Source organism: Schistocerca cancellata, chromosome 2 (assembly GCF_023864275.1).
Source record: "Schistocerca cancellata isolate TAMUIC-IGC-003103 chromosome 2, iqSchCanc2.1, whole genome shotgun sequence".
Taxonomy (NCBI): domain Eukaryota; kingdom Metazoa; phylum Arthropoda; class Insecta; order Orthoptera; family Acrididae; genus Schistocerca; species Schistocerca cancellata.
Genome location: NC_064627.1, coordinates 142,083,208 through 142,107,994, shown reverse-complemented (window position 1 = coordinate 142,107,994; position 24,787 = coordinate 142,083,208). Strand labels below are relative to the sequence as shown.

Below are 24,787 nucleotides of genomic sequence, written 5' to 3'. Positions count from 1 at the left end.
ACTACTGATAGGGATAGTTAGCAAATGAAAGATTTTAATAGAGAACAAACACTGTATTTACCTTAATATCATCACAAGTCATAATATATGTAATTTCAAAACTCCGCCATCTCTCCCCTCACATCCACCATTGCTGGCGGCTCACCTCCAACTGCCTAACGCTATGCGCTGTTCACATCCAGCTGCCGCTGCCCAACACTACAATGGCAGACAACAATGCAAACTATCCACAGACTGCACACAGTACAGCCAGTGATTTTCATATAGAGCGCTACGTAACGTTGCCAATAAGAAAACATAAACAGCCTACTTACATAAAGAAAACATAAACAGCCTACTTACATAAAGAAAACATAAACAGCCTACTTACAATATGTTACACGCGATTGCTGAAAAGACTGGGCTAAAAATATCCTACGAAAAAACCGAGTGTATAGAACACAAACATAATACAGAAAAGTTTATGAAAACAAAGTATGGAAAAATTAAAAGAGTTGATAGATTCAAATACCTGGGGGAGTGGATCCAAACCAATGGACTGGATAACACAACAAATAAAGAAAGAATAAAAAAGTTGGAATTTGCATATAAATTAACACAAAACTACCACAATAAGAAATCAATATCCATACAAGCAAAGATTAAACATTATAATTCAGTTATTAGGACACAAGCAACATATGGATCAGAGTACCTAACATTGAATAAGAAAGGCGAATTAAGAGAACCAGAAAAAAGAGAGAGAAAAATATTAAGAAAAATTCTAGGTCCTGAGAAAAACAAGGAAAATAGGTGGATTAAAAGGAGAAATGAAGACCTATACAAAAATACAGAAAAGATCACAGATACAATGAGGAAGGGACGGCTAAAATTTTATGGACATTTGAAAAGAATGGAAGAAACACGGATTACAAAGAAAATTTTTAATTACGTTAGTAAGCTGAAAAACACTGTAGGATGGATAGAAGCAGTAAAGAAAGACTCCAACAAAATAGGTGTAAAAGAAGAAATAATACGTGACAGGAATAACTTTAGGCTACTTATAGAAAACGCAAACTATGAAGAAGATGCGCCAAAACCTCGACCCAAGAGAGTGTGGACAGATGAGCAGAGACGAGCAGTTGGCGAGAAAATGAAGAAGTACTGGGAAGAACGGAAGAAAAAGAAACACAATAAGTCTTAAGTTGTATGCGGTCCATAGCTGGCCAAATTCATAATAAAAAAAAATAAGGCTCACCGGTCATTTGATCATCTTCTTCTTCTGTGCGGATGCACAAACAGTGCCCGAACTCGTACGGGAATCGCCGAAAAGCCGCGAGTAATGAGTCTAATGGGCAGGGGCACTATGAATATAGTGCGGAATAAAAGTTGGTAATGTTGGTCTCACGGGAGGCGTCCCAGAGATAAGTCCCTGAAGTCGCACTATTCTCTGTGCCCTAGGTGGCTCAGATGGGTACAGCGTTTGCCATGTCAGCAGGAGATCTCGAGTTTGAGTCCCGGTTGGGGTACACATTTTCGGACCTGTCCGAAAGAATATATATATATATATATATATATATATATATATATATATATATATCGACGTGTTTCGGATTTCATTATCTGAGGGCAATACAGTTTTATTCTAAATTTCAAATTTCATTCCACCATAAACCTTAACAAAAGCTAATTCTTGCAGATTATCGCTATAAACTAATGATGGCGGGTACTTGCCCTAACCAGGTGCCGTTGTTACGACGATGTCCTGCTAATTATCAAGTGAAGTTTTTGCATTTGCAGGGATTTATAGGTTCATCTTGTAACTCACCAAGTTCACAAGTGCATTCATTGTTGTCTGTACAATTGGCATCGGTATCAACTTCGTCGTTATATGTCCATTTATCATCATAATATTCGTAATTCTTAAACAATTCCATGTAGACTACATATTTCGCTGCTTCTCTCACCTTTGCGGGTCGAACACGTTCGTTCCGGCCATGTTTAAAACACATTTTTCTCTTCAGGAGATTTGTCGTTACGCGACTGTCAGATGCAAGCCGTGGAAAGGCTGATACCATCGTGTTTACATCGACTGGAATATTGAATACATTTTCTACAAATCCATATTGGAAACAGACCTTGACCACATCTAACTTAAGAAATATGTGTCGCGGTGACACAGTACATTGTTCGAGATGTGTAAGTTGTTGCAAAATGTCTGGAATTTCGGTATGACACTAAAGGCCGTGGCATTTTACCATCTTTTAGGTATTAAGACACGTGTAACAAAAATAACCGCAGGCAGCAGACATATTGATTACAAATATGTTCTCTAAGTTTTGCTCTGAAACAATCTTAGGCAGCTGATTCTTTCTCATAACCCTAAGAGAACGTGTGTGCCACAAACGACCGCAACAGGAACAGGTATTCGTGTAACCATCAACGATATTATCAAAAAACTGTTATAAGAGTTTTTTGTTCGAAGACCTCGTGTCTCTTTCTCATGGTCAACGTAATCTGAATCTTGTCTACATAGTTGATGTTCAGTTGTATTACGCATTTGTTCTTCGTCCCTGCATACAAAGATCCTCGCATAATACAAGCCATGCGGACTTGTCACCAACATGTAATTTTCTCTTCATAGAGGATTCTTGCGTAATAGGTCTACACGTCGTGCGGCATTACGAACACGTTCAATCTCTCTGTATACAGGGTCCTTGCGTAATGTACGCCCTGCGGCCTTGTCGACAGCAAGTTCATTCTCTTTTATACAGGGTCCCACGCAGCACACGTCATGCAGCCTTGTCACGAGCACGTTCATTCCCTCTGTCTACAGGATGCTCGCATGTCGTGCAGCTGCATTACTCGCCCGACGATTTTGACGCTTATTTTTAGATATTTGTAATCTCTTCGATAGTCTGTTCCTCATTTTAACGTGTTGTATCCTTTTGATGTGCCTTCCTATATTCCTGAATAGCTTCATACACTTGTTCCGAGCAAGAATTTTCAAGTTTTTGTGGGCGACAACTTTTATTACGTCTTCGGCGGCCCTCTGCCTTCGGATTTTGTATTTTATTTGTGGAATTTTTCTGAATATTGTTGACTGGACTATTTGTTGACTTCGGACTCTACTGGCGAACAAAAATCATATGTCGCGACGGCAGATTGCCCGAAAAAAGTAAACGCTTTATTGGATATTCTTCCATGCCCAATACACCACTCACAAGGGAACCTCCCCATCGCAACCCCCTCAGATTTAGTTTTAAGTTGGCACAGTGGATAGGCCTTGAAAAACTGAACACAGATCAATAGAGAAAACAGGAAGAAGTTGTGTGGAACTATGAAAAAAATAAGCAAAATATACAAACTGAGTAGTCCATGTCTAACATGGCAACATTTAGGAGAGCGTAAGCGCAGTACCGACGTGGTCCCGTGGTTAGCGTGAGCAGCTATAGAGCGAGAGGTCCTTGGTTCAAGTCTTCCCTCGAGTGGAAAATTTACGTTCTTTATTTACGCGAATTTATGATCTGCCCTTTCGTTCATTGACGTCACTGTTCACTGTAATAAGTTTAGTGTCTGTGTTTTGCGACCGCACCGCAAAACCGTGCGATTAGTAGACGAAAGGACGTGCCTCTCCAATGGGAACCGAAAACATTTGATCGCAAGGTCATAGGTCAACCGATTCCTCCACAGAAAAACACGTCTGATATACTCTATACGACACTGGTGACGGCATGTGCGTCACATGACAGGAATTTGTTGTCTACCCACCTAACTTGTACACTTGGCGGATGGGTAAAAAGATTCTACTACCTTGCCCCATTTAGGTTTTCTTGTGGATGTGATAATCACTCCAAAAAAATTGATGAAAACATAATAGTTTGTCACATTAACTGAAAATAAAAAATTAAACTTTTCACTCGAGGGAAGACTTGAACCATGGACCTCTCGTTCCGCAGCTGCTCACACTAACCACGGGACCACGGCGCTCCGGCACTTATTTTAACCTATATAAACTACTCAGTTTATATATTTTGCTCATTTTTTCATAGTTCCACACAACTTCTTCCTGTTTCTCTGAGGGGGTGCGATGGGGAGGTTCCCTTGTCAGAATACTCGCATCACGTTGATACTCTTCAAACCTTGCTGCGAGCAAACATCCTGCTGTCTTTACCGTAGCAGCGTCATTAGTGCTCTTGATGTCAACGGAAACGGTCTTCCTGAACATTGCTTAATATAAACTTCTGCCCCAACTCTTGTAGTTCTTAGAAACTGGGTATGTTGAATAGTGATAGAAATATAAATTGAGAAATCTATAGCCTGAAATAAGCATCTGCCATCGAGCGGCATCGAAATTACATTGTGCAAGATGGATCTGCACTAATGGTTAAATTTACTGTAGCAGCTACATTTTAAAGGGTATAGATCTGTGGTAAGTTTTTAAATACAAAGAATAGAGAATTATTAGTAAATTAAACGTATAATACAACTCATAAGCTTGTCTGCTCAGAAATCGGCGAGGACCGACGTATTACGATTTTTGGAAATAAATCACTGACTTCTAAGAATAATTCACTTACGCAAAGTAAACATAGTGCATCTCTCATATAATATTTCTCCCTTTTATAAGGTCTGCTACACTCAAATCTGAGTTTAGGCTGACTCGCAGATCATCATACAAATCCCTTATAATACCACTAAAGTCTCAACTACAAATCACAGTTACCACAAGTTAACTTCAGCGCAAGTACATTCCTCCGACATATTACAGTAATGCGCCCCTTAAAACGCTCACTATCGTCAAGACAATTACGAATAAATTCATTTCGTGTGTTATAATTAAAAATTAATAATTTTCGGATTTTTTCTTGTACTCTACTTGTACTGTAAAACATCGCTTCTTTCCAAATTCCATGAGTCTCCACTGGAAAGCAGCGTACAAGTTTTGATCGGTGAGTTTCCGAGTACCAAAATACGTGGTGTAAACGTCCGTATCTTTTGATTGCATTGACTTAGAAGCTTACAATTTTTGTGCTGCCGAGGGACCATAGACTTTAATATGTGACAAATTTGAACTCGATACGTCTAACTCGCACCTGAGAAAAAGGGTTCTTGACAGACAGACAGACGGACAACAAAACGATCCTACAGGTGTTCCGTTTTTACAGATTGAGGGACAGAACCCTAAAAATTATGTAACTTAATTAAAAATTAACGATTTTCGGATTTTTTTTTCATTCAGTTGTTTTGTGAAATCTCGTTTCTTGCCTAATTTCGAGAGTCTAGGTCAACGGAAAGTACCCTATAGTTTTAGGTGCGTGAGTTTTCGAGTGTCAAAATAAAATATGTGATATAAATGGCCCACTCTTTTGAATGCATTGACTTTTGAAGCTTAAAATTTTTACGCCGCCAAGGGACAGTAGATCTTAATATGTGACATAAATCTCAACTTGATGGGCATATATTCGTTCCGGAGAAAAAGAGGTCTTAAACAGCTGGACAGGGAGACTAAGCAGAGAGACAAGCGGAGAACAAAATGATCCTATAAGGGTTCTGTTTTTACTGACTTATGTATCCAAAGCAAAAAAAGCAGAGGAGGCAAAGTAGCAACCACACTTAGCAGCGAGACGATTGGAAATGGTGTTCGGTAGCTGTATATTCACACGTGGATATGTGGAGAGTAACACAAGTTTGTGCCTGGCGGGCTGAAATGCGCATGCCCATGGAGTGATCACGTGGTCCTACACGAAAAGAAACAAGACAGCGAGACTCACACAGCGGCATGTGCTTCGGTCGCGTGGGTTTTGTTTTGGACGAGTGCCGAGAGATCGCTTGTCGCGAGACTGGAGCGGCGTTTTCACGTGTCCACCCATCCCCAGGCGAAATACTGTGGATGTCTGTAGCGACGCGGAAATGAAATGTACGGATCACATTAGTAATCTGCTTACACATAGAACACTGCTGTTTTTGTATACTCGGCTGTGCATTGTTATTTGTGATACAACCGCTTTCTTTGGTTACTAACTGCACGTTTAATCCATGTCAAGCATACGACAGTATCCATTTACTAATTTGTGAACTAATTTGTTGTGGCATGAGTTGCCTGATATGTAACCGTTTCTGATGGAAAACTTACAACTACAAAATAGGTCTGTTACTTCATGATAAAACAATATCATAACCATTAACGTTAATGGTTTCTGGTGACTCTACCCACCCTATTATCGTAATATCGGCATTTCCATTGGTTACTTAGTTTTTTGGCACCAGACTACATAGAGTTAACGGCCCAGTGTGTTACGACCCAGACCCTACCGTTATTTTAAAGGTGTTAATGTGCTTCAGTGATTGTTATAGTAACCAGCATGATCAGGAAATAACTAACCTGCAGAACAATATGCTCTTAAATTTGGTCATTTAATTTTGATTGATCACGTTAAGTAGTGCCTGAATTTAGAATTACTCTTACGTTAAAATCTGTCTTTGACGAGACGTTGAGATTAATCTTCCTTGCGGTCTTATTGATGTACTAATAAAACGAATATTTTGTTATACGACACTCACTGAAATACCCAGTAACCTTATTGCAGGCATTTTGAAGCTAGTATCGCTAACCTAATTCTCTGGAGAATTTGCGGATTACGTAAATAAGCGCAAGATGTCTTCTGGTGCTTGTATCCATTTAGCTTGCTATAACGTACATCACACACACACACACACACACACACACACACACACACACACACAAACATATACATACACACAGGGACTGTTTTTGAAAGATAGACTTCTTACAACGTTAGTTTAAGGCTTTTCTGAGTATTTTAAAAGTGTAAATTTAACAACTGTTTTATATCGCTTTAAACGCAGCAAAAGTGCTATCGAACCACATCTCAAGATCTGCGGTTTTCATTTTTTCCGTCAAAGGTTGCGGAACGGAGAGCCTGTGCGTAGTGTCAGAAATCGAGCACTATATGTATATACCTGGAAAAAGTAAGTAATATTTAGACAATACTAAAAATTTTGGGTTTTCAAATAAACTTACACGATCAAAGTATTATTCATGTCAACTCGTCCATAACAACTAATGCGATTCTTAATTTTATTCGTGGTGACACCGAAACTATATTCAAATTTATCTATTGATGTTCGCACAAGTACGTACTTTTGAAAAGCATAGTTTTGGCACACGCACTTCGAGCGTCGCGCTGTTTCATTCACTTCCCCACTTCGCCTCTCTCTGATTCTCCCTCCCTCCTCCCCCCCCCCACTCCCCCTCCCGCGCGTCTCTCTCTCTCTCTCTCTCTCTCTCTCTCTCTCTCTCTCTCTCTCATCAGCTTGGAATGCAAGGTCACTAAACCCGCGGAACCTCAAGAAAGTTTAATGTGTTAAATTGGACGAAAGCAGATCTTGTTTTGATGCACAGCTCGCAGCGTACAACAGAATGAAGCGCTACCCGACTCAAGTGTCATGTGACAAGTGCACGTGCTTTCCGAATTACCGCTTTTGCGAAGAATATAGTGGACTGGGAGAGGGCATGAGCTAAAACTTCAGAGCGTATTCTATCGGAACTGAGGTATACGAACCGTTTGGCATTTACGATTTAAATAAAACGTTGTTATTCTAAGTATTTGTCGTCCTTATTTCAAAAGAAGTTGATTGGTCTTTGTTCCGTACGATCACTAACTCAGAAAGAAAGTATTGCTCATTATGCCCATCAGCTTTCACAAAAGCATGCAAAGTTGTTTTCAGTATTTACTGCATACAGTAAGCTTTTACCTACGTATAGCATGACAGATTTCGCTACAGTGTACTTAATGCTAGTGCCTCACATCAGTTTTTTTTTCCATTTTTTCCTGCATCTGTTCAGGTTTTTATAAGGGGCAGTCAAATGAAAACGAGACAAATGGGAGATATTAAGTAACCTGTTTATTATTTCAATGGTAATCGCAACAACAGGTTAATTATTTTTTTTTCAAATTTGTGTGAAATCTTATGGGACTTAACTGCTAAGGTAATCAGTCCCTAAGCTTACACCGTACTTTACCTAAAGTATCCTAAGGACAAACACACACACCCATGCCCGAGGGAGGATTCGAACCTCCGCCGGGACCAGCCGCACAGTCCATGACTGCAGCGCCTTAGACAGCTAGGCTAATCCCTCGCGGCTAACAGGTTAATATATTTATCCCACTGTGAGACAAAGACGATCAATACTTTCACGGCAAAAAAGTCTGCAGTTGCATACGCAACTATGAATCATCTACATCAATACTCCGCAAGCGGAGGGTATTTTGAGTACCTCTATTGATTCTCCCTTCTATTCCAGTCTCGTATTGTTCGTGGAAAGACAGATTGTCGGTATGCCTCTGTGTGGGCTCTAATCTCTCTGATTTTATCCTCATGGTCTCTTCGCGAGATATACGTAGGAGGGAATAATATACTGCTGGACTCCTTGATGAAGGTATGTTCTCGAAACTTCAACAAAAGCCCGTACCGAGCTACTGAGCGTCTCTCCTGCGGTCTTCCACTGGAGTTTATCATCACCGTAACGCTTTCGCGATTACTAAATGATCCTGTAACGAAGCGCGCTGCTCTCCGTTGGATCTTCTCTATCTCTTCTATCAACACTATCTGGTACGGATCCTACACCGGTGAGCAGTATTCAAACAGTGGGCGAACAAGTGTACTGTAACCTACTTCCTTTGTTTTCGGATTGCATTTCCTTAGGATTCTTCCAAAGAATCTGTCTGGCATCAACTTTATATGATCATTCCATTTTAAATCACTCCTAATGCGTACTCCCAGATAATTTATGGAATTAACTGCTTCCAGTTGCTGACCTGCTATATTGCAGCTAAATGAAAACGGAACTTTCTTTCTATGTATTCGCAGCACATTACACTTGGCTACACTGAGATTCAGTTGCCATTCCCTGCATCATGCGTCAATTCGTTGCAGATCCTTCTGCATTTCAGTACAATTTTCCATTGTTACAACCTCTCGATATACCACAGCATCACCCGCAAAAAGCCTCAGTGAACTTCCGATGTTATCCACAAGGTCGTTTATATATAGTGTGAATAGCAACGGTCCTACGACACCCCCCTGCGGCACACCTAAAATCACTCTTACTTCGGAAGACTTCTCTCCATTGAGAATGACATGCTGCGTTCTGTTATCTAGGAACTCTTCAATCCAATCACACAATTGATCTGATAGTCCATATGCTCTTACTTTGTTCATTAAACGACTGTGGGGAACTGTCTCGAACGCCTTGCGGAAGTCAAGAAAGACGACATCTACCTGGGAACCCGTGTCTATGGCCCCCTGGAACTCTTGGACGAATAGCGCGAGCTGGGTTTCACACGATCGTCTTTTTCGAAACCCATGCTGATTCCTACAGAGTAGATTTCGAGTCTCCAGAAAAGTCATTATACTTGAACATAATACGTGTTCCAAAATTCTACAACTGATCGACGTTAGAGATGTAGGTCTATAGTTCTGCACATCTGTTCGACGTCCCTTCTTGAAAACGGGGATGACCTATGCCCTTTTCCAATCCTTTGGAACGCTACGCTCTTCTAAAGACCTACGGTACACCGTTGCAAGAAGGGGGCAAGTTCTTTCGCGTACTCTGTGTAAAATCGAACTGGTATCCCATCAGGTCCAGCGGCCTTTCCTCTTTTGAGCGATTTTAATTGTTTTTCTATCCCTCTGTCCCCCCCCCCCCCCCCCCCCCCCCATGAACCATGGGCCTTGCCGTTGGTGGGGAGGCTTGCGTGCCTCAGTGATACAGATAGCCGTACCGTAGGTGCAACCACCACGGAGGGGTATCTGTTGAGAGGCCAGACAAACGCGTGGTTCCTGAAGAGGGGCAGCAGCCTTTTCAGTAGTTGCAGGGGCAACAGTCTGGATGATTGACTGATCTGGCCTTGTAACACTAACCAAAACAGCCTTGCTGTGCTGGTCCTGCGAACGGTTGAAAGCAAGAGGAAACAGCTGTAATTTTTCCCGAGGGCATGCAGCTTTACTGTATGGTTAATGATGATGGCGTCCTCTTGGGTAAAATATTCCGGAGGTAAAATAGTCCCCCATTCGGATCTCCGGGCGGGGACTACTCAAGAGGACGTCGTTATCAGGAGAAAGAAAACTGGCTTTCTACGGATCGGAGCGTAGGTTAGAAAATTTAAAAAGGGAAATGGATAGGTTAAAGTTAGATATAGTGGGAATTAGTGAAGTTCGGTGGCAGGAGAAACAAGACTTCTGGTCAGGCGAATACAGGGTTATAAATACAAAGTCAAATGGGGGTAATGCAGGAGTAGGTTTAATAATGAATAAAAAAAATAGGAATGCGGGTAAGCTACTACAAACAGCGTAGTGAATGCATTTTTGTGGCCAAGATAGACACGAAGCCCACCCCTACTACAGTAGTACAAGTTTATATGGCAACTAGCTCTGCAGATGACGAAGAAATTGAAGAAATGTATGATGAAATAAAAGAAATTATTCAGATAGTGAAGGGAGACGAAAATTTAATAGTCATGGGTGACTGGAATTCGGTAGTAGGAAAAGGGACGGAAGGAAACGTAGTAGGTGAATATGGATTGGGGGTAAGAAGTGAAAGAGGAAGCCGCCTGGTAGAATTTTGTGCAGAGCATAACTTAATCATAGCTAACACTTGGTTCAAGAATCATGAAAGAAGGTTGTCTACATGGAAGAACCCTGGAGATACTAAAAGGTATCAGATAGATTATATAATGATAAGACAGAGATTTAGGAACCAGGTTTTAAATTGTAAGATATTTCCAGGGGCAGATGTGGACTCTGACCACAATCTATTGGTTATGAGCTGTAGATTAAAACTGAAGAAACTGCAAAAAGGTGGGAATTTAAGGAGATGGGACCTGGATAAACTGACTAAACCAGAGGTTGTACAGAGTTTCAGGGAGAGCATAAGGAAACAATTGACAGGAATGGGAAAAAGAAATACAGTAGAAGAAGAATGAGTAGCTCTGAGGGATGAAGTAGTGAAGGCAGCAGAGGATCAAGTAGGTAAAAAGACGAGGGCTAGTAGAAATCCTTGGGTAACAGAAGAAATATTGAATTTAATTGATAAAAGGAGAAAATATAAAAATGCAGTAAATGAACCAGGCAAAAAGGAATACAAACGTCTCACCTAGGAGTAAGATATATACTGCCTACGGGAAAATTAGAGAGACCTTTGGTGAAAAGAGAACCACTTGTATGAATATCAAGAGCTCAGATGGAAACCCAGTTCTAAGCAAAGAAGGGAAAGCAGAAAGGTGGAAGGAGTATATAGAGGGTCTATACAAGGGCGATGTACTTGAGGACAATATTATGGAAATGGAAGAGGATGTAGATGAAGATGAAATGGGAGATATGATACTGCGTGAAGAGTTCGACAGAGCACTGAAAGACCTGAGTCGAAAAAAGGTCCCGGTAGTAGACAACATTCCATTAGAACTACAGACGGCCTCGGGAGAGCCAGTCCTGACAAAACTCTACCATCTCGTGAGCAAGATGTATGAGACAGGCGAAATACCCTCAGACTTCAAGAAGAATATAATAATCCCAATCCCAAAGAAAGCCGGTGTTGACAGATGTGAAAATTTCTGAACTATCAATTTAATAAGTCACGGCTGCAAAATACTAGCCGAATTCTTTACAGACGAATGGAAAAACTAGTAGAAGCTGACCTTGGGGAAGATCAGTTTGGATTCCGTAGAAATATTGGAACACGTGAGGCAATACTGGCCCTACGCCTTATCTTAGAAGCTAGATGAAGGAAAGGCAAACCTACTTTTCTAGCATTTGTAGACTTAGAGAAAGCTTTTGACAATGTTGACTGGAATACTCTCTTTCAAATTCTGAAGGTGGCAGGGGTAAAATACAGGCAGCGAAAGGCTATTTACAATTTGTATAGAAACCAATGCCAGTTATAAGAGTTGAGGGGCATGAAAGGGAAGCAGTGGTTGGGAAGGGTGCGAGATAGGGTTGTAGCCTGTCCCCGCTGTCATTCAATCTGTATATTGAGCAAGCAGTGAAGGAAACAAAAGAAAAATTCGGAGTAGGTATTAAAATCCATGGAGAAGAAATAAAAACTTTGAGGTTTGCCGATGACATTGTAATTCTATCAGAGACAGCAAAGAACTTGGAAGAGCAGTTGAACGGAATGGACAGAGTCTTGAAAGGAGTATATAAGATGAACATCAACAAAAGCAAAACGAGGATAATGGAATGTAGCCGAATTAAGTCGGGTGATGTTGAGGGTATTAGATTAGGAAATGAGACACTTAAAGTAGTAAAGGAGTTTTGCTATTTGGGGAGCAAAATAACTGATGATGGTCGAAGTAGAGAGGATATAAAATGTAGACTGGCAATGGGAAGGAAAGCGTTTCTGAAGAAGAGAAATTTGTTAAAATCGAGTATTGATTTAAGTGCTAGGAAGTCGTTTCTGAAAGTATTTGTATGGAGAGTAGCCATGTATGGAAGTGAAACATGGACGATAAATAGTTTAGACAAGAAGAGAATAGAAGCTTTCGAAATGTGCTGCTACAGAAGAATGAAGATTAGATGGGTAGATCACATAACTAATGAGGAGGTGTTGAATAGAATTGGGGAGAAGAGAAGTTTGTGGCACAACTTGACCAGAAGAAGGGATCGGTTGGTATGACATGTTCTGAGGCATCAAGGGATCACCAATTTAGTATTGGAGGGCAGCGTGGAGGGTAAAAATCGTAGAGGGAGACCAAGAGATGAATACACCAAGCAGATTCAGAAGGATGTAGGTTGCAGTAGGTACTGGGAGATGAAGAAGCTTGCACAGGATAGAGTAGCAGGGAGAGCTGCATCAAACCAGTCTCAGGACTGAAGACCACAACAACAACATCCCTCTGTCATCTGTTTCGATATCTACCATTTTGTCATCTGTGCGACAATCTAGAGAAGGAATTACAGTGCAGTCTTCCTCTGTGAAACAGCTTTGGAAAAAGACATTTAGTATTTCGGCATTTAGTCTGTCATCCTCTGTTTCAGTACCATTTTGGTCACAGTGTGTCCGGACATTTTGTTTTGATCCACCTACCGCTTTGACATAAGACCAAAATTTCTTAGGATTTTCTGCCAAGTCAGTACATAGAACTTTACTTTCGAATTCATTGAACGTCTCTCGCATAGCCCTCCTGACACTACATTTCGCTTCGCGTAATTTTTGTGTGTCTGCAAGACTTTGGCTATGTTTATGTTTGCTGTGAAGTTCCCTTTGCTTCCGCAGCAGTTTTCTAATCCTGTTGTACCACGGTGGCTCTTTTCCATCTCTTAGGATCTTGTACGCAGGCGTGCATTTCTTCGTCTAAATCAAAGTGACGGTAACGAATTTCTTTCTTCAGGGCTCCAAAAATATGGAAACCACGTGGGGAGAGACCAGGACTGTGTGGAGGATGTGTGAGGGCTTCCCAGCGAAACTTAGGACCGCCCACACATCCTCCGTACTGTCCATATTTCCCCCCACGCAATTTTCGGCTTTTTGGAGCCCTGAAGAAAGACATAGGACGTTCGTGACCGTCGATTTGATTCCGACGAAGAGTTACATGCCTGCGTACAATCATGGCCCCGTAGGCAACCGCAAATATTTGTCCATGAAAGCGATGACGTCTCAGTGAGATACAGGTATTAACAGTTGTGACAATTACTTTGAAACTAATAAACAGGTTACTTACTGTGGTGTCACCGCCAGACACCACACTTGCTAGGTGGTAGCTTTAAATCGGCCGCGATCCATTAGTAGATGTCGGACCCGCGTGTCGCCACTGTCAGTGATCGCAGACCGAGCGCCACCACAAGGCAGGTCTAAAGAGACGTACTAGGACTCGCCCCAGTTGTACGACGACTTTGCTAGCGACTACACTGACGAAACCTTTCTCTCATTTGCCGAGAGACAGTTAGAATAGCCTTCAGCTAAGTCCATGGCTACGACCTAGCAAGGCGCCATTAGCCTTACAGTGCTTTGTATTTAAAGAGTCTCATTTGTATCGTCAAAAGCGATGTACCACAATGATGGATTAAAGTTAAGTATTACAGCAGCTACGTACTTTTCTTTATAGCATTCATTACGTATCCTGTTTCAGACCTCACGCCAGCCGGCGTGTGTAACGCGTGCATTTCGGCTACTTCCGAGTGGCGTGGCTGTCTTGATACGCCACAACACTTACTTTTTTGTACCTGTTTCGTTTCCATGGAAATTTACTGCGTTTCACTTTGTAATATATCTACATACACTGTTATTAGCTAGTGTGCAAGCGTATACCGAGCCTCCAGTAGAGCACACAGCAGTAAATGCGTTTGTTCCTGGACATCCCCACAGTCCCATCAGCTGGCATTTCACAATATTCGGCTTGCATATGGGTTTCGGGGATCTCCATACGGCGTATGGCTGATTGGATGCTATTCCTGTCTCTTCCTCAGCAGTCATACGACCGATGCACTTCTCATTGCCATCTGGCAATTCGAGCAGGTTCAGGTGACTCCACAATGACATTGCTCCACATAAACGACGCATAGTGGAGCACTTGTACCGAAATCCTGGCCAAAATTATTATCACAGTTTTAATCGCTTAAATCACTCATTCATTTTTAAGCTAGTTACAACAACAAATAATCCTAAATTACTTCATTTCCAACGTCATAGAGGCCCCTAGGAAGACTAGATGTGCATTTGTTTGTATGTATGGCTGCCTGCCTTTGTCTGCACCGCTACAATCCCCAATTACTGTTCTTCTACCGTCATAATTTCAACCTAGGCATATGAGATACCATTAATGTACTGTGCAGCTTTAGGTGTCGATACAACGACACGAATATATCAATTAAAGTAGCACAATGTTACGTCATATTCATGAATATTTTATAAGTTGTTGATTCGCCATAATTTCCCGGAGCAATTAAAAAAAACTCTCAAACTAATAATATTATCTATAACGGTATTTTATTTAGTTTTTGCGTAAACACGTATTGAGCATAATACATTAGTGAGTGTATGGGCTTCTGGCGAAGTCGTTTCTAGATCAGTTTCTGATCTTGTTTAGAAATAACGTCGTGATATTTCGGAAGAGAGCGTATGGAGATTGCTTTTAGGTATCTGTGTAACAGCTGAGAGCAGTTACTACAGTTTTGTAAAACTCACATGCATTTACAATTTTGCGTATGACTCCTGGTTTTGTAGATTAATAAGTATGAACAGGATATTATGAACTAATTTTCCATAAAAAGTTTAAAGGTATAAAATTGTTTTACTAGTCACTGTTTCAAATGCAGAAAGAAACTATTAGTTGTTTTTTGAAAAGCTTTAAAAGACTTTAAAAAACCATAGAAATGGATAAAACTTTATTCAATTGTGGAAGTCAGTAAACGTTTTAATACATTTAAATTTCATGTCAGTATCTTCAGCTTCATTCTTCTCAACTCAGATCTTCGCACTCATCTTCAAATTCACCTTACTGGCCACTTTCTTCTTTGATTTTTTCGGGAGAACCAATATCTGACGTCTCTGGAAGTAGTAGTTCCAATGTATCACTCCACTTTTCTTTTCCTTGAGTTGCTGATATAAGGGTGGCTGCTAAGAAGAAGCCTGCACAAGACATCTCTGTTGCAAATCTCTCTGTTGGCCTCTTTGTTGGCCTTTCTGCTGAAATTTCTGCGATAAAGTCTGAAATGTTTGTTTCTGGCCTCAGCTGCTTCTTCTGACAATCGACCAACTGGTACAATAGCTTCTTTAATTACAGCCGCCTCATGTACAAAAACTTTCTGCATTATTTGAATCATGTGATGCCAACTGTAAAGTTCCACTATAGTCTTGATGTTTCATAAGAGTATGCTTGAAACTTTTCTACGACAATATGATGCTCACTGCTTCCAATATGACTTTCAACCTTTCAATTAATCTTATATCAACTCCAGTTATTTCTGAAGCAGTTTCAAGGTCAGGAAAAAAGTGTCTGGCTGTGATCCTCTCATTTTTATTTCCACACTCCAGCTTTGGAACATCAAAAAGTAGTCCAGTTTCTTCCCTGAACATTCTTTGAATTTTTTTTCTTTCTGACAACTACAATTCGTTTCTCTTCTTCATCCATTGCTGCCATCTCCGAATTGGGATTTTGTATGACAGGCGTAGTACTGACTCAAAGAATCGAATACGTGTGTACAGAACTGACAGACCAAATGTGTAATGTGTAATGTGTGCGCGAGTAATGAGTGGATGGACAAAATACACTACTGGCCATTAAAATTGCTTCACCACGAAGATGACGTGCTACAGACGCGAAATTTAATCGACAGGAAGAAGATGCGTTGATATGCAAATGATTAGCTTTTCAGAGCATCCACACAACATTGGCGACGGTGGCGACACCTACAACGTGCTAACATGAGGAAAGTTTCCAAACGATTTCTCATATACAAACAGCAGTTGACCTGCGTTGCCTGGTGAAACGTTGTTGTGATTCCTCGTGTAAGGAGGAGAAATGCGTACCATCACGTTTCCGACTTTTTATTAAAGGTCGGATTGTAGCCTATCGCGATTGCGGTTTATCGTATCGCGACATTGCTGCTCGCGTTGGTCGAGATCCAATGACTGTTAGCAGAATGGAATCGGTGGGTTCAGGAGGGTACTACGGAACGCCGTGCTGGATCCCAACGGCTTCGTATCACTAGCAATCGAGATGACAGGCATCTTATCCGCATGGCTGTAACGGATCGTGCAGCCACGTCTCGATCCCTGAGTCAACAGATGACGACGTTTGCAAGACAACAACCATGTGCACGAACAGTTCGACGACGTTTGCAGCAGCATGGACTATCAGCTCGGAGACCATGGCTGCGGTTACCCTTGACGTTGCATCACAGACAGGAGCGCCTGCGATGGTTTACTCAACGACGAACCTGTGTGCACGACTGGCAAACCGTCATTTTTTTCGTATGAATCCAGGTTCTGTTTACAGCATCATGATGGTCGCATCCGTGTTTGGCGACATCGCGGTGGACGCACATTGGAAGCGTGTATTCGTCATCGCCATACTGGTGTATCACTCGGCGTGATGGTATGGGGTGCCGTTGGTTACACGTCTCGGTCACCTCTTGTTCGCATTGACGGCACTTTGAACAGTGGACGTTACATTTCAGATGTGTTACGACCCGTGGCTCTACCCTTCATTCGATCCCTGCGAAACCCTACATTTCAGCAGGACCGCACGTTGCTGGTCCTGTATGGGCCTTTCTGGATACAGAAAATGTTCGACTGCTGCCCTGGCCAGCACATTCTCCAAATCTCTCACCAATTGAAAACGTCTGGTCAATGGTGGCCGAGCAACTGGCTCGTCACAATACGCCAGTCACTACTCTTGATGAACTGTGGTATCGTGTTGAAGCTGCATGGGCAGCTGTACCTGTGCACGCCATCCAAGCTCTGTTTGACTCAATGCCCAGGCGTATCAAGGCCGTTATTACGGCCGGACGTGGTTGTTCTGGGTAGTGATTTCTCAGGATCTATGCACCCAAATTGCGTGAAAATGTAATCACATGTCAGTTGTAGTATAGTATATTTGTCCAATGAATACCCGTTTATCATCTGCATTTCTTCTTGGTGTAGCAATTTTAATGGCCAGTAGTGTATCTGTTAGGAACATTAGGTATGTAGATTGTGGACAGTTGGGAATGTGGGTCTCGCGGGAGGCGCGCAAGGGGTAAGTCCCAACAGCCGCGCTATTCATCTGTGTCCTCGGTGGCTCAGCCGGCACGGTAGCTCAGCGTGTTCGGTCAGAGGACTGCGTGCTCTCTGTAATAAAAAAACTGAGTCAAGGCATCAACGATCAACTTGAACGGATGTCTTGTGACGTCCGCCCAGACCAAACATAACGAACTACATTGAATAAAATGAAAAAAAAAAAAAAAACGATGGATAGAGAGTCTGCCATGTAAGCAGGAGAGCCCGGGTTTGAGTCCTGGTCGGGGCACACATTTTCAGCCGTCGCTATCGAGGTATATCTACAACACCTGTCGGCAGCTAGGGGTTTGAATTAATTATCATTTACGGTTTTATCCTTTTGTATCCCATAACTAAAATGAACAGCTCATGACACGAAACCCGAAATCTTATTACCGAAAATAAAACATAATTGTCATTCCACAGCATGAAAAGAATAGAAACAACACGACACAACACAAACGTGATAATAACAAGAAAACTACAACACCGAAGTTCACACTTCACAGATAAAACATTCACAACAAAATGCCGGTCCGTGACAGCTACAACTCAGACAACAGTCATCGAGTCATGTAATGGCGGATGAGAATGAAACGTTTCGGCTTGCGTCCGCCAGATGGCAGCACTGAGGACTGTAAATATAGAAACTTCAGTTTTGTACACCACCAGTTTTATTCCCTTATCTTAGTGGTTTTACAATTTATTTGATTGTTTTATGATTCTGTGAAATACTTAATTTTCTATATCTTTACTTAAATAATTGATAATTAGCAATTAAAAAGTTTACTAAATGTATATTATAGATGTTTTGTCCGCCTCCCCCAAACGTATTTTTGAGAGGGCTCGGGCCCGATCACGCCCTATGGAGTCGGCGCCTGTGTTCAAGCTAATAACGTAATGGATAAACGCACCACCTGCCAGAAAAAGCACAACTACAACTGAAGCTAGGACATCCAGAAACGTTTCAGACCTCTGAAAATTTGGTTTGTAGCTCTCCAGTTAGTCAGATAACAAAAAATATAGTTGTTAGAATTGTTGCGAAAATTTCAATTTTATCGTTTGGCTGCCCCCCCCCCCCCCCCCCCCATCACTCATTTACACATTAGTTGCCGTTCCTTTGGCTCGTGGTAAGACATTTTATATATTATAAGTGTATCGTTTTCGCTGCTAATTATTATACGGGTTGTGAACAACTTTTGCTCTCTGTTGGGCGACTGCTTCTGTGGCTTGAGCGTTAAACCGGCTCTGCCGATTAGGAAATTTTCCTGGACCTTATAGACGTCTGCTTTAACGAGTAATTAGCTCGTGACCAAATATAATAACCATGCTCTTTAAGAGAGCCATCAGCTCCGTTTCAAATAATAACTAATTTTACTATTGTATGGAGCCACAGCTATATAGAACTGTCTGAAAGATATAACCGCCATTTGAGTGTACAATATGTTTTACTTCACAATCTCGATTTCGGCCTTAGGACATTATTGGGTGTTACAAGTATTATAAATCATTAGACTTGAGTAGAACGATGTCTTGGGTTCCACTCAAGTCTAATGATTTATAATAGCAGTAACACTTGATAGTGACCTAAGGCCGAAATCTAGATTGTGAAATAAAACCTGCTGTTCAGTCAAATGACGGTTACATCATTCAGAAATAATGAATTTATTTTTATGAGCCACTAGCTCGTCTTAAAAAATGATAATATCTTTAAAAAACGACTTAATTTCTTTGTTTCTTAGTCTGTTTATTAACGATCATATTACATGTTTTCAAAACTGAACCAAACTACATGACTTTCTTACAGTTCCGAAATCTATCGAAACTATACAAACATCTACCTAGAGTCATTAGACATTCTTGTGCTCAGTAGGAATATAGACTTCCACACCGAAAACAGTTACTTCTTCTTAGTACACTTCAGTTTGCTCCATGTAAGCCCTCAACATAAACTACCTTAAAACAAATTACTTGCAAAATGAAAAGAACTTTTCTTGTTCTGTTACATTATTGTACATATCAGAGTAATTATTCGAGGCATATTGCAAAACAAAGGTCCGATGACCAATATTTAAATAATGTTAGGCCGTAATGAAGTTTTACGCATTCAGCACTGTCTACCGACTGTTTGGGAAACTACTGCAGTGTTGCTTTCATTCAGTACTCACAATCAGTAGTCTATTGCCAGTCGGTGAGAGCAGATCGCAATGGCAGGGACAATCTTAGATCCCGTCAGTTGTGAAATGCGCAGTGTGATAAGATTTTCGCTGGCAAAAGAGTCCCCCTGAAATCCACCTTGAGTTATGCCTAGTGGACCTGAAATAATGAGTGACAAACAAGTTCGAAAACAAAATGGCTACATAAATGGTCACGATGAACAGCCGAGTGGCAGGCGCTATATTCGGACCGGCAACATCTGTTATCAAATGAACGAAAAACTTCGAAGCGATCGGCGATCGTCGATGAGCGGTCTCGCTAGTGAATTCCCAAATGTTGCTCTAACCTCAGTTTGAAGGAGTGTCACTGAACAGCTTGGATATCACAAACTGTGTGCGAGGAGGGTCCCAAAAATGCTCACTAAGCGACACGAAGAGCAAAGACTGCTTAGTGCACGACAGTCTTTAAAGCACTATGTACAAGATGGAGATGATTGTTTTCCCAAATTGTCATGGGCGACGAGACGTGGACATCCTACACCAATCCTGAATCGAAACAACAGTCAATGACAGCTAACGTATACTGTGAACTGGTAACCAAATTGACACGTGCGATCCAGAATCGGCGCCGTAGAAAGCTATCGTCTGGCATAATCATCCTTTACGACAACGGCACGCCGTCTGACTGCTGCTAAAACCAAGGAGAAGATTCAAAATTTTCGTTGGGAACTTTTTGATCACCCTCCGCACAGTGCTGGCCTTGCACCAGACGACTGTTTCCTCCTCTTACACTTGAAAAAGTTTCAAAGTGGACAACGATTTCAAAACGGCGATGAAGTCAGGACTGGTGTTGCCACCTGGTTCAATTCTCAGGCAGCAGATTTCTATTCAGAAGGGTTAGAGAAGCTGGTGGAGCGTTACGTAAAGTGTGTAGATGTTAACTGCGATTATGTGCAAAAGTGAGGCAGATATGTAATAAAATATTACTGTCAATAAAAACCTTTTCTCATGAGCCTATAGTTTTTAATTACGAAACGGACCTTAGTTTTGCAGTACGCCATTCTTTTTTTCTCTTTATTCTCGCTTCTTTGTAGAAGGGAGTGCTGAATATACTTTTATTCCTGATGGTTCTCCACTTTTTTTCAGATCGTTCACAAGATAACAAATGCTTCTGCCTTCTTCCCGCCACATTGAGATTCTAGAACAGTACAATCACTAACAAATATTACAATACTACAAATCCAAGAAGGCCTTCTGATGCTGTACAGTTCCTCATTCCACATGTAAGACAGTGTTATTCGTAATTAATACCATGACATACTATTTTTTTTTTTCAATTGTCGGATTGTGTGGCGTACTTCACAGCAGACACACACTATGTGTGCTACTTGTCGGTTACCAACTTAATACTATTCAAGGCGTATAATTTGCCTAATGTTCGGATGCAGTGTTATTGACAGCTCAGTGTGCAGTCCATTGTTCCCATATACATAGTTTTATATTGGAGAAATTTCAAAATAGTCTCCTCTCCAGTTGAAAGTACTCTTTCCATTCCTTGGAGATAGTACACACACACACACACACACACACATACACGATCTTGCAATTTGGTTTGTGAGAATTGGCATTATAGTAAACTGATCGTTCTTCTAAACCTTTAACGACGGCGACCGTGTGGGCTGCAGATTCCTCGACTTGCGCCATAGGGTGGTGGGGTTTCGGGTTCCGCTGGGTAGGTCAGGAGTCCACTACACGCAGCAAGCGGCTACACGGGTAGCAGGGGCTGTGTGGCGTGGACTGGGCGTTTTTTTTAGGTTAGATGGCAAGTACAGAAAGGGCAACAGCCTCAAAGGGTGCGGGGCAAAGTCAGGACATGTGGGGACCAAGCAGCAATCGGTATTGTAATTGTTAACTGTCGAAGCTGCATTGCTAAAGTAACGGAACTTCAAGCGCTGATAGAAAGCACCGAAGCTGAAATCGTTATAGGTACGGAAAGCTGGCTGAAGCCAGAGATAAATTCTGCCGAAATTTTTACAAAGGCACATACGGTGTTTAGAAAGGATAAATTGCATGCAACCGCTGGTGGCATGTTCGTCGCTGTTAGTAGTAGTTGATCCTGTAGTGAAGTAGAAGAGGATAGTTCCTGTGAATTATTATGGGTGGAGGTTACACTCAACAACTGAGATAGGCTAATAATTGGCTCCTTTTACCGACCTCCCGACTCAGCAGAACAACTGAGAGAAAATCTGGAATACATTTCACATAAATTTTCTCAGCATGTTATAGTCTTAGGTGGAGATTTCAATTTACCAGATATATAAAAAATGGTTCAAATGGCTCTGAGCACTATGGGACTTAGCATCTATGGTCATCAGTCCCCTAGAACTTAGAACCACTTAAACCTAACTAACCTAACGACATCACACAACACCCAGTCATCACGAGATAGAGAAAATCCCTGACCCCGCCGGGAATCGAACCTGGGAACCCTGGCGTGGGAAGCGAGAACGCTACCGCACGACCACGAGCTTCGGACTTACCAGATATAGACTGGGACACTCAGATGTTTAGGACGGGTGGTAGGGACAGAGCATCGAGTGACATTATACTGATTGCACTATCCGAAAATTACCTCGAGCAATTAAACAGAGAACCGACTCGTGGAGATAACATCTTGGACCTACTGATAACAAACAGACCCGAACTTTTCGGCTCTGTAAGCGCAGAACAGGGAATCAGTGATCATAAGTCCGTTGCAGCATCCCTGAATATGGAAGTAAATATGAATATAAACAAAGGGAGGAAGGTTTATCTGTTTAGCAAGAGTAATAGAAGGCAGATTTCAGACTACCTAACAGATAAAAACGAAAATTTCTGTTCCGACACTGCTGTTGAGTGTTTATGGAAAAAGTTCAAGGCAATCGTAAAATGCGTTTCAGACAGGTACGTGCCAATTAAAACTGTGAGGGACGGGAAAACCCACCGTGGTTCAACAACAAAGTTAGGAAAGCAAAGAGAGCTTAACTGCATGTTTAAAAGCAGCCAAAACCTCTCAGACAAACAGAAGCTAAACGATGTCAAAGTTAGCGTAAGGAGGGCTATGCGTGAAGCGTTCAGTGAATTCGGAAGTAAAATTCTATGTACCGACTTGACAGAAAATCCTAGGAAGTTCTGGTCTTACGTTACATCAGTAAGTGACTCGAAACAGCATATCCAGACACTCCGGGATGATGAAGGCATTGAAACAGAGGATGACACGCGTGATGCTGAAATACTAAACACCTTTTTCCAAAGCTGTTTCACAGAGGAAGACTGCACTGCAGTTCCTTCTCTAAATCCTCGCACAAACCAAAAAATGGCTGACATCGAAATAAGTGTCAAAGTAATAGAACTGGAATCACTCAACAGAGGAAAGTCCACTGGACCTGACGGGATACCATCTCGATTCTACACAGAGTGCGCGAAAGAACTTGCCCCCTTTCTAACAGCCGTATACCGCAAGTCTCTAGAGGAACGGAAGGTTCCAAATGATTGGAAAAGAGCACAGGTAGTCCCAGTCTTCAAGAAGGGTCGTCGAGCAGATGCGCAAAACTATAGACCTATATCTCTGACATCGATCTGTTGTAGAATTTTAGAACATGTTTTTTGCTCGCACGTCATGTCGTTTCTGGAAACCCAGAATCTACTCTGTAGGAATCAACATGGATTCCGGAAACAGCGATCGTGTGAGACCCAACTCGCTTTATTTGTTCATGAGACCCAGAAAATATTAGATACAGGCTCCCAGGTAGATACCATTTTCCTTGACATCCGGAAGGCGTTCGATACAGTTCCGCACTGTCGCCTGATAAACAAAGTAAGAGCCTACGGAATATCAGACCAGCTGTGTGGCTGGATTGAAGAGTTTTTAGCAAACATAACACAGCATGTTGTTCTCAATGGAGAGTCGTCTACAGACGTTAAAGTAACCTCTAGCGTACCACAGGGGAGTGTTATGGGACCATTGCTTTTCACAATATATATAAATGACCTAGTAGATAGTGTCGGAAGTTCCATGCGGCTTTTCGCGGATGATGCTATAGAATACAGAGAAGTTGCAGCATTAGAAAATTGCAGCGAAATGCAGGAATATCTGCAGCGGATAGGCACTTGGTGCAGGGAGTGGCAACTGTCCTTAACATAGACAAATGTAATGTATTGCGAATACATAGAAAGAAGGATCCTTTATTGTATGATTATGTGATAGCGGAACAAACACTGGTAGCAGTTACTTCCGTAAAATATCTGGGGGTATGCGTGCGGAACGATTTGAAGTGGAATGATCATATAAAGTTAATTGTTGGTAAGGCGGGTACCAGGTTGAGATTCATTGGGAGAATCCTTAGAAAATGTAGTCCATCAACAAAGGAGGAGGCTTACAAAACACTCGTTCGACCTATACTTGAATATTGCTCATCAGTGTGAGATCCGTACGAGGTCGGGTTGACGGAGGAGACAGTGAAGATCCAAAGAAGAGCGGCGCGTTAAGTCACAGGGTTATTGGCAAGCGTGATAGCGTTATGGAGATGTTTAGCAAACTCAAGTGGCAGACTCTCCAAGAAAGGCGCTCTGCATTGCGGTGTAGCTTGCTGTCCAGGTTTCGAGAGGGTGTGTTTCTGGATGAGGTATCGAATATATTGCTTCCCCCTACTTATACCTCCCAAGGAGATCACGAATGTAAAATTAGAGAGATTCGAGCGCGCACAGAGGCTTTCAGACAGTCGTTCTTCCCGCGAACGCGACTGGAACAGGAAAGGGAGGTAATGCCAGTGGCACGTAAAGTGCCCTCCGCCACACACCGTTGGGTGGCTCGCGGAGTATAAATGTAGATGTA

General features: G+C 41.8%; 1 protein-coding gene across 2 annotated transcripts in view; it reads left to right on the top strand.

The window, feature by feature from the left end:
- Positions 1 to 24,787, top strand: part of LOC126161425 (sialin-like) — a 166,997-nt gene that overhangs the window by 54,276 nt on the left and 87,934 nt on the right. The window contains exon 1 of one of the 2 annotated variants that reach the window (XM_049917226.1): positions 5,777 to 5,899. The exons of the other annotated variant lie outside the window; for it this stretch is intronic. Within the exon in view, the coding sequence (XP_049773183.1) occupies positions 5,893 to 5,899 (7 nt within the window). The 5' untranslated portion in view covers positions 5,777 to 5,892. Of the gene's footprint in view, positions 1 to 5,776; positions 5,900 to 24,787 lie in introns of those variants that run through there. 2 annotated transcript variants of the gene reach the window in all.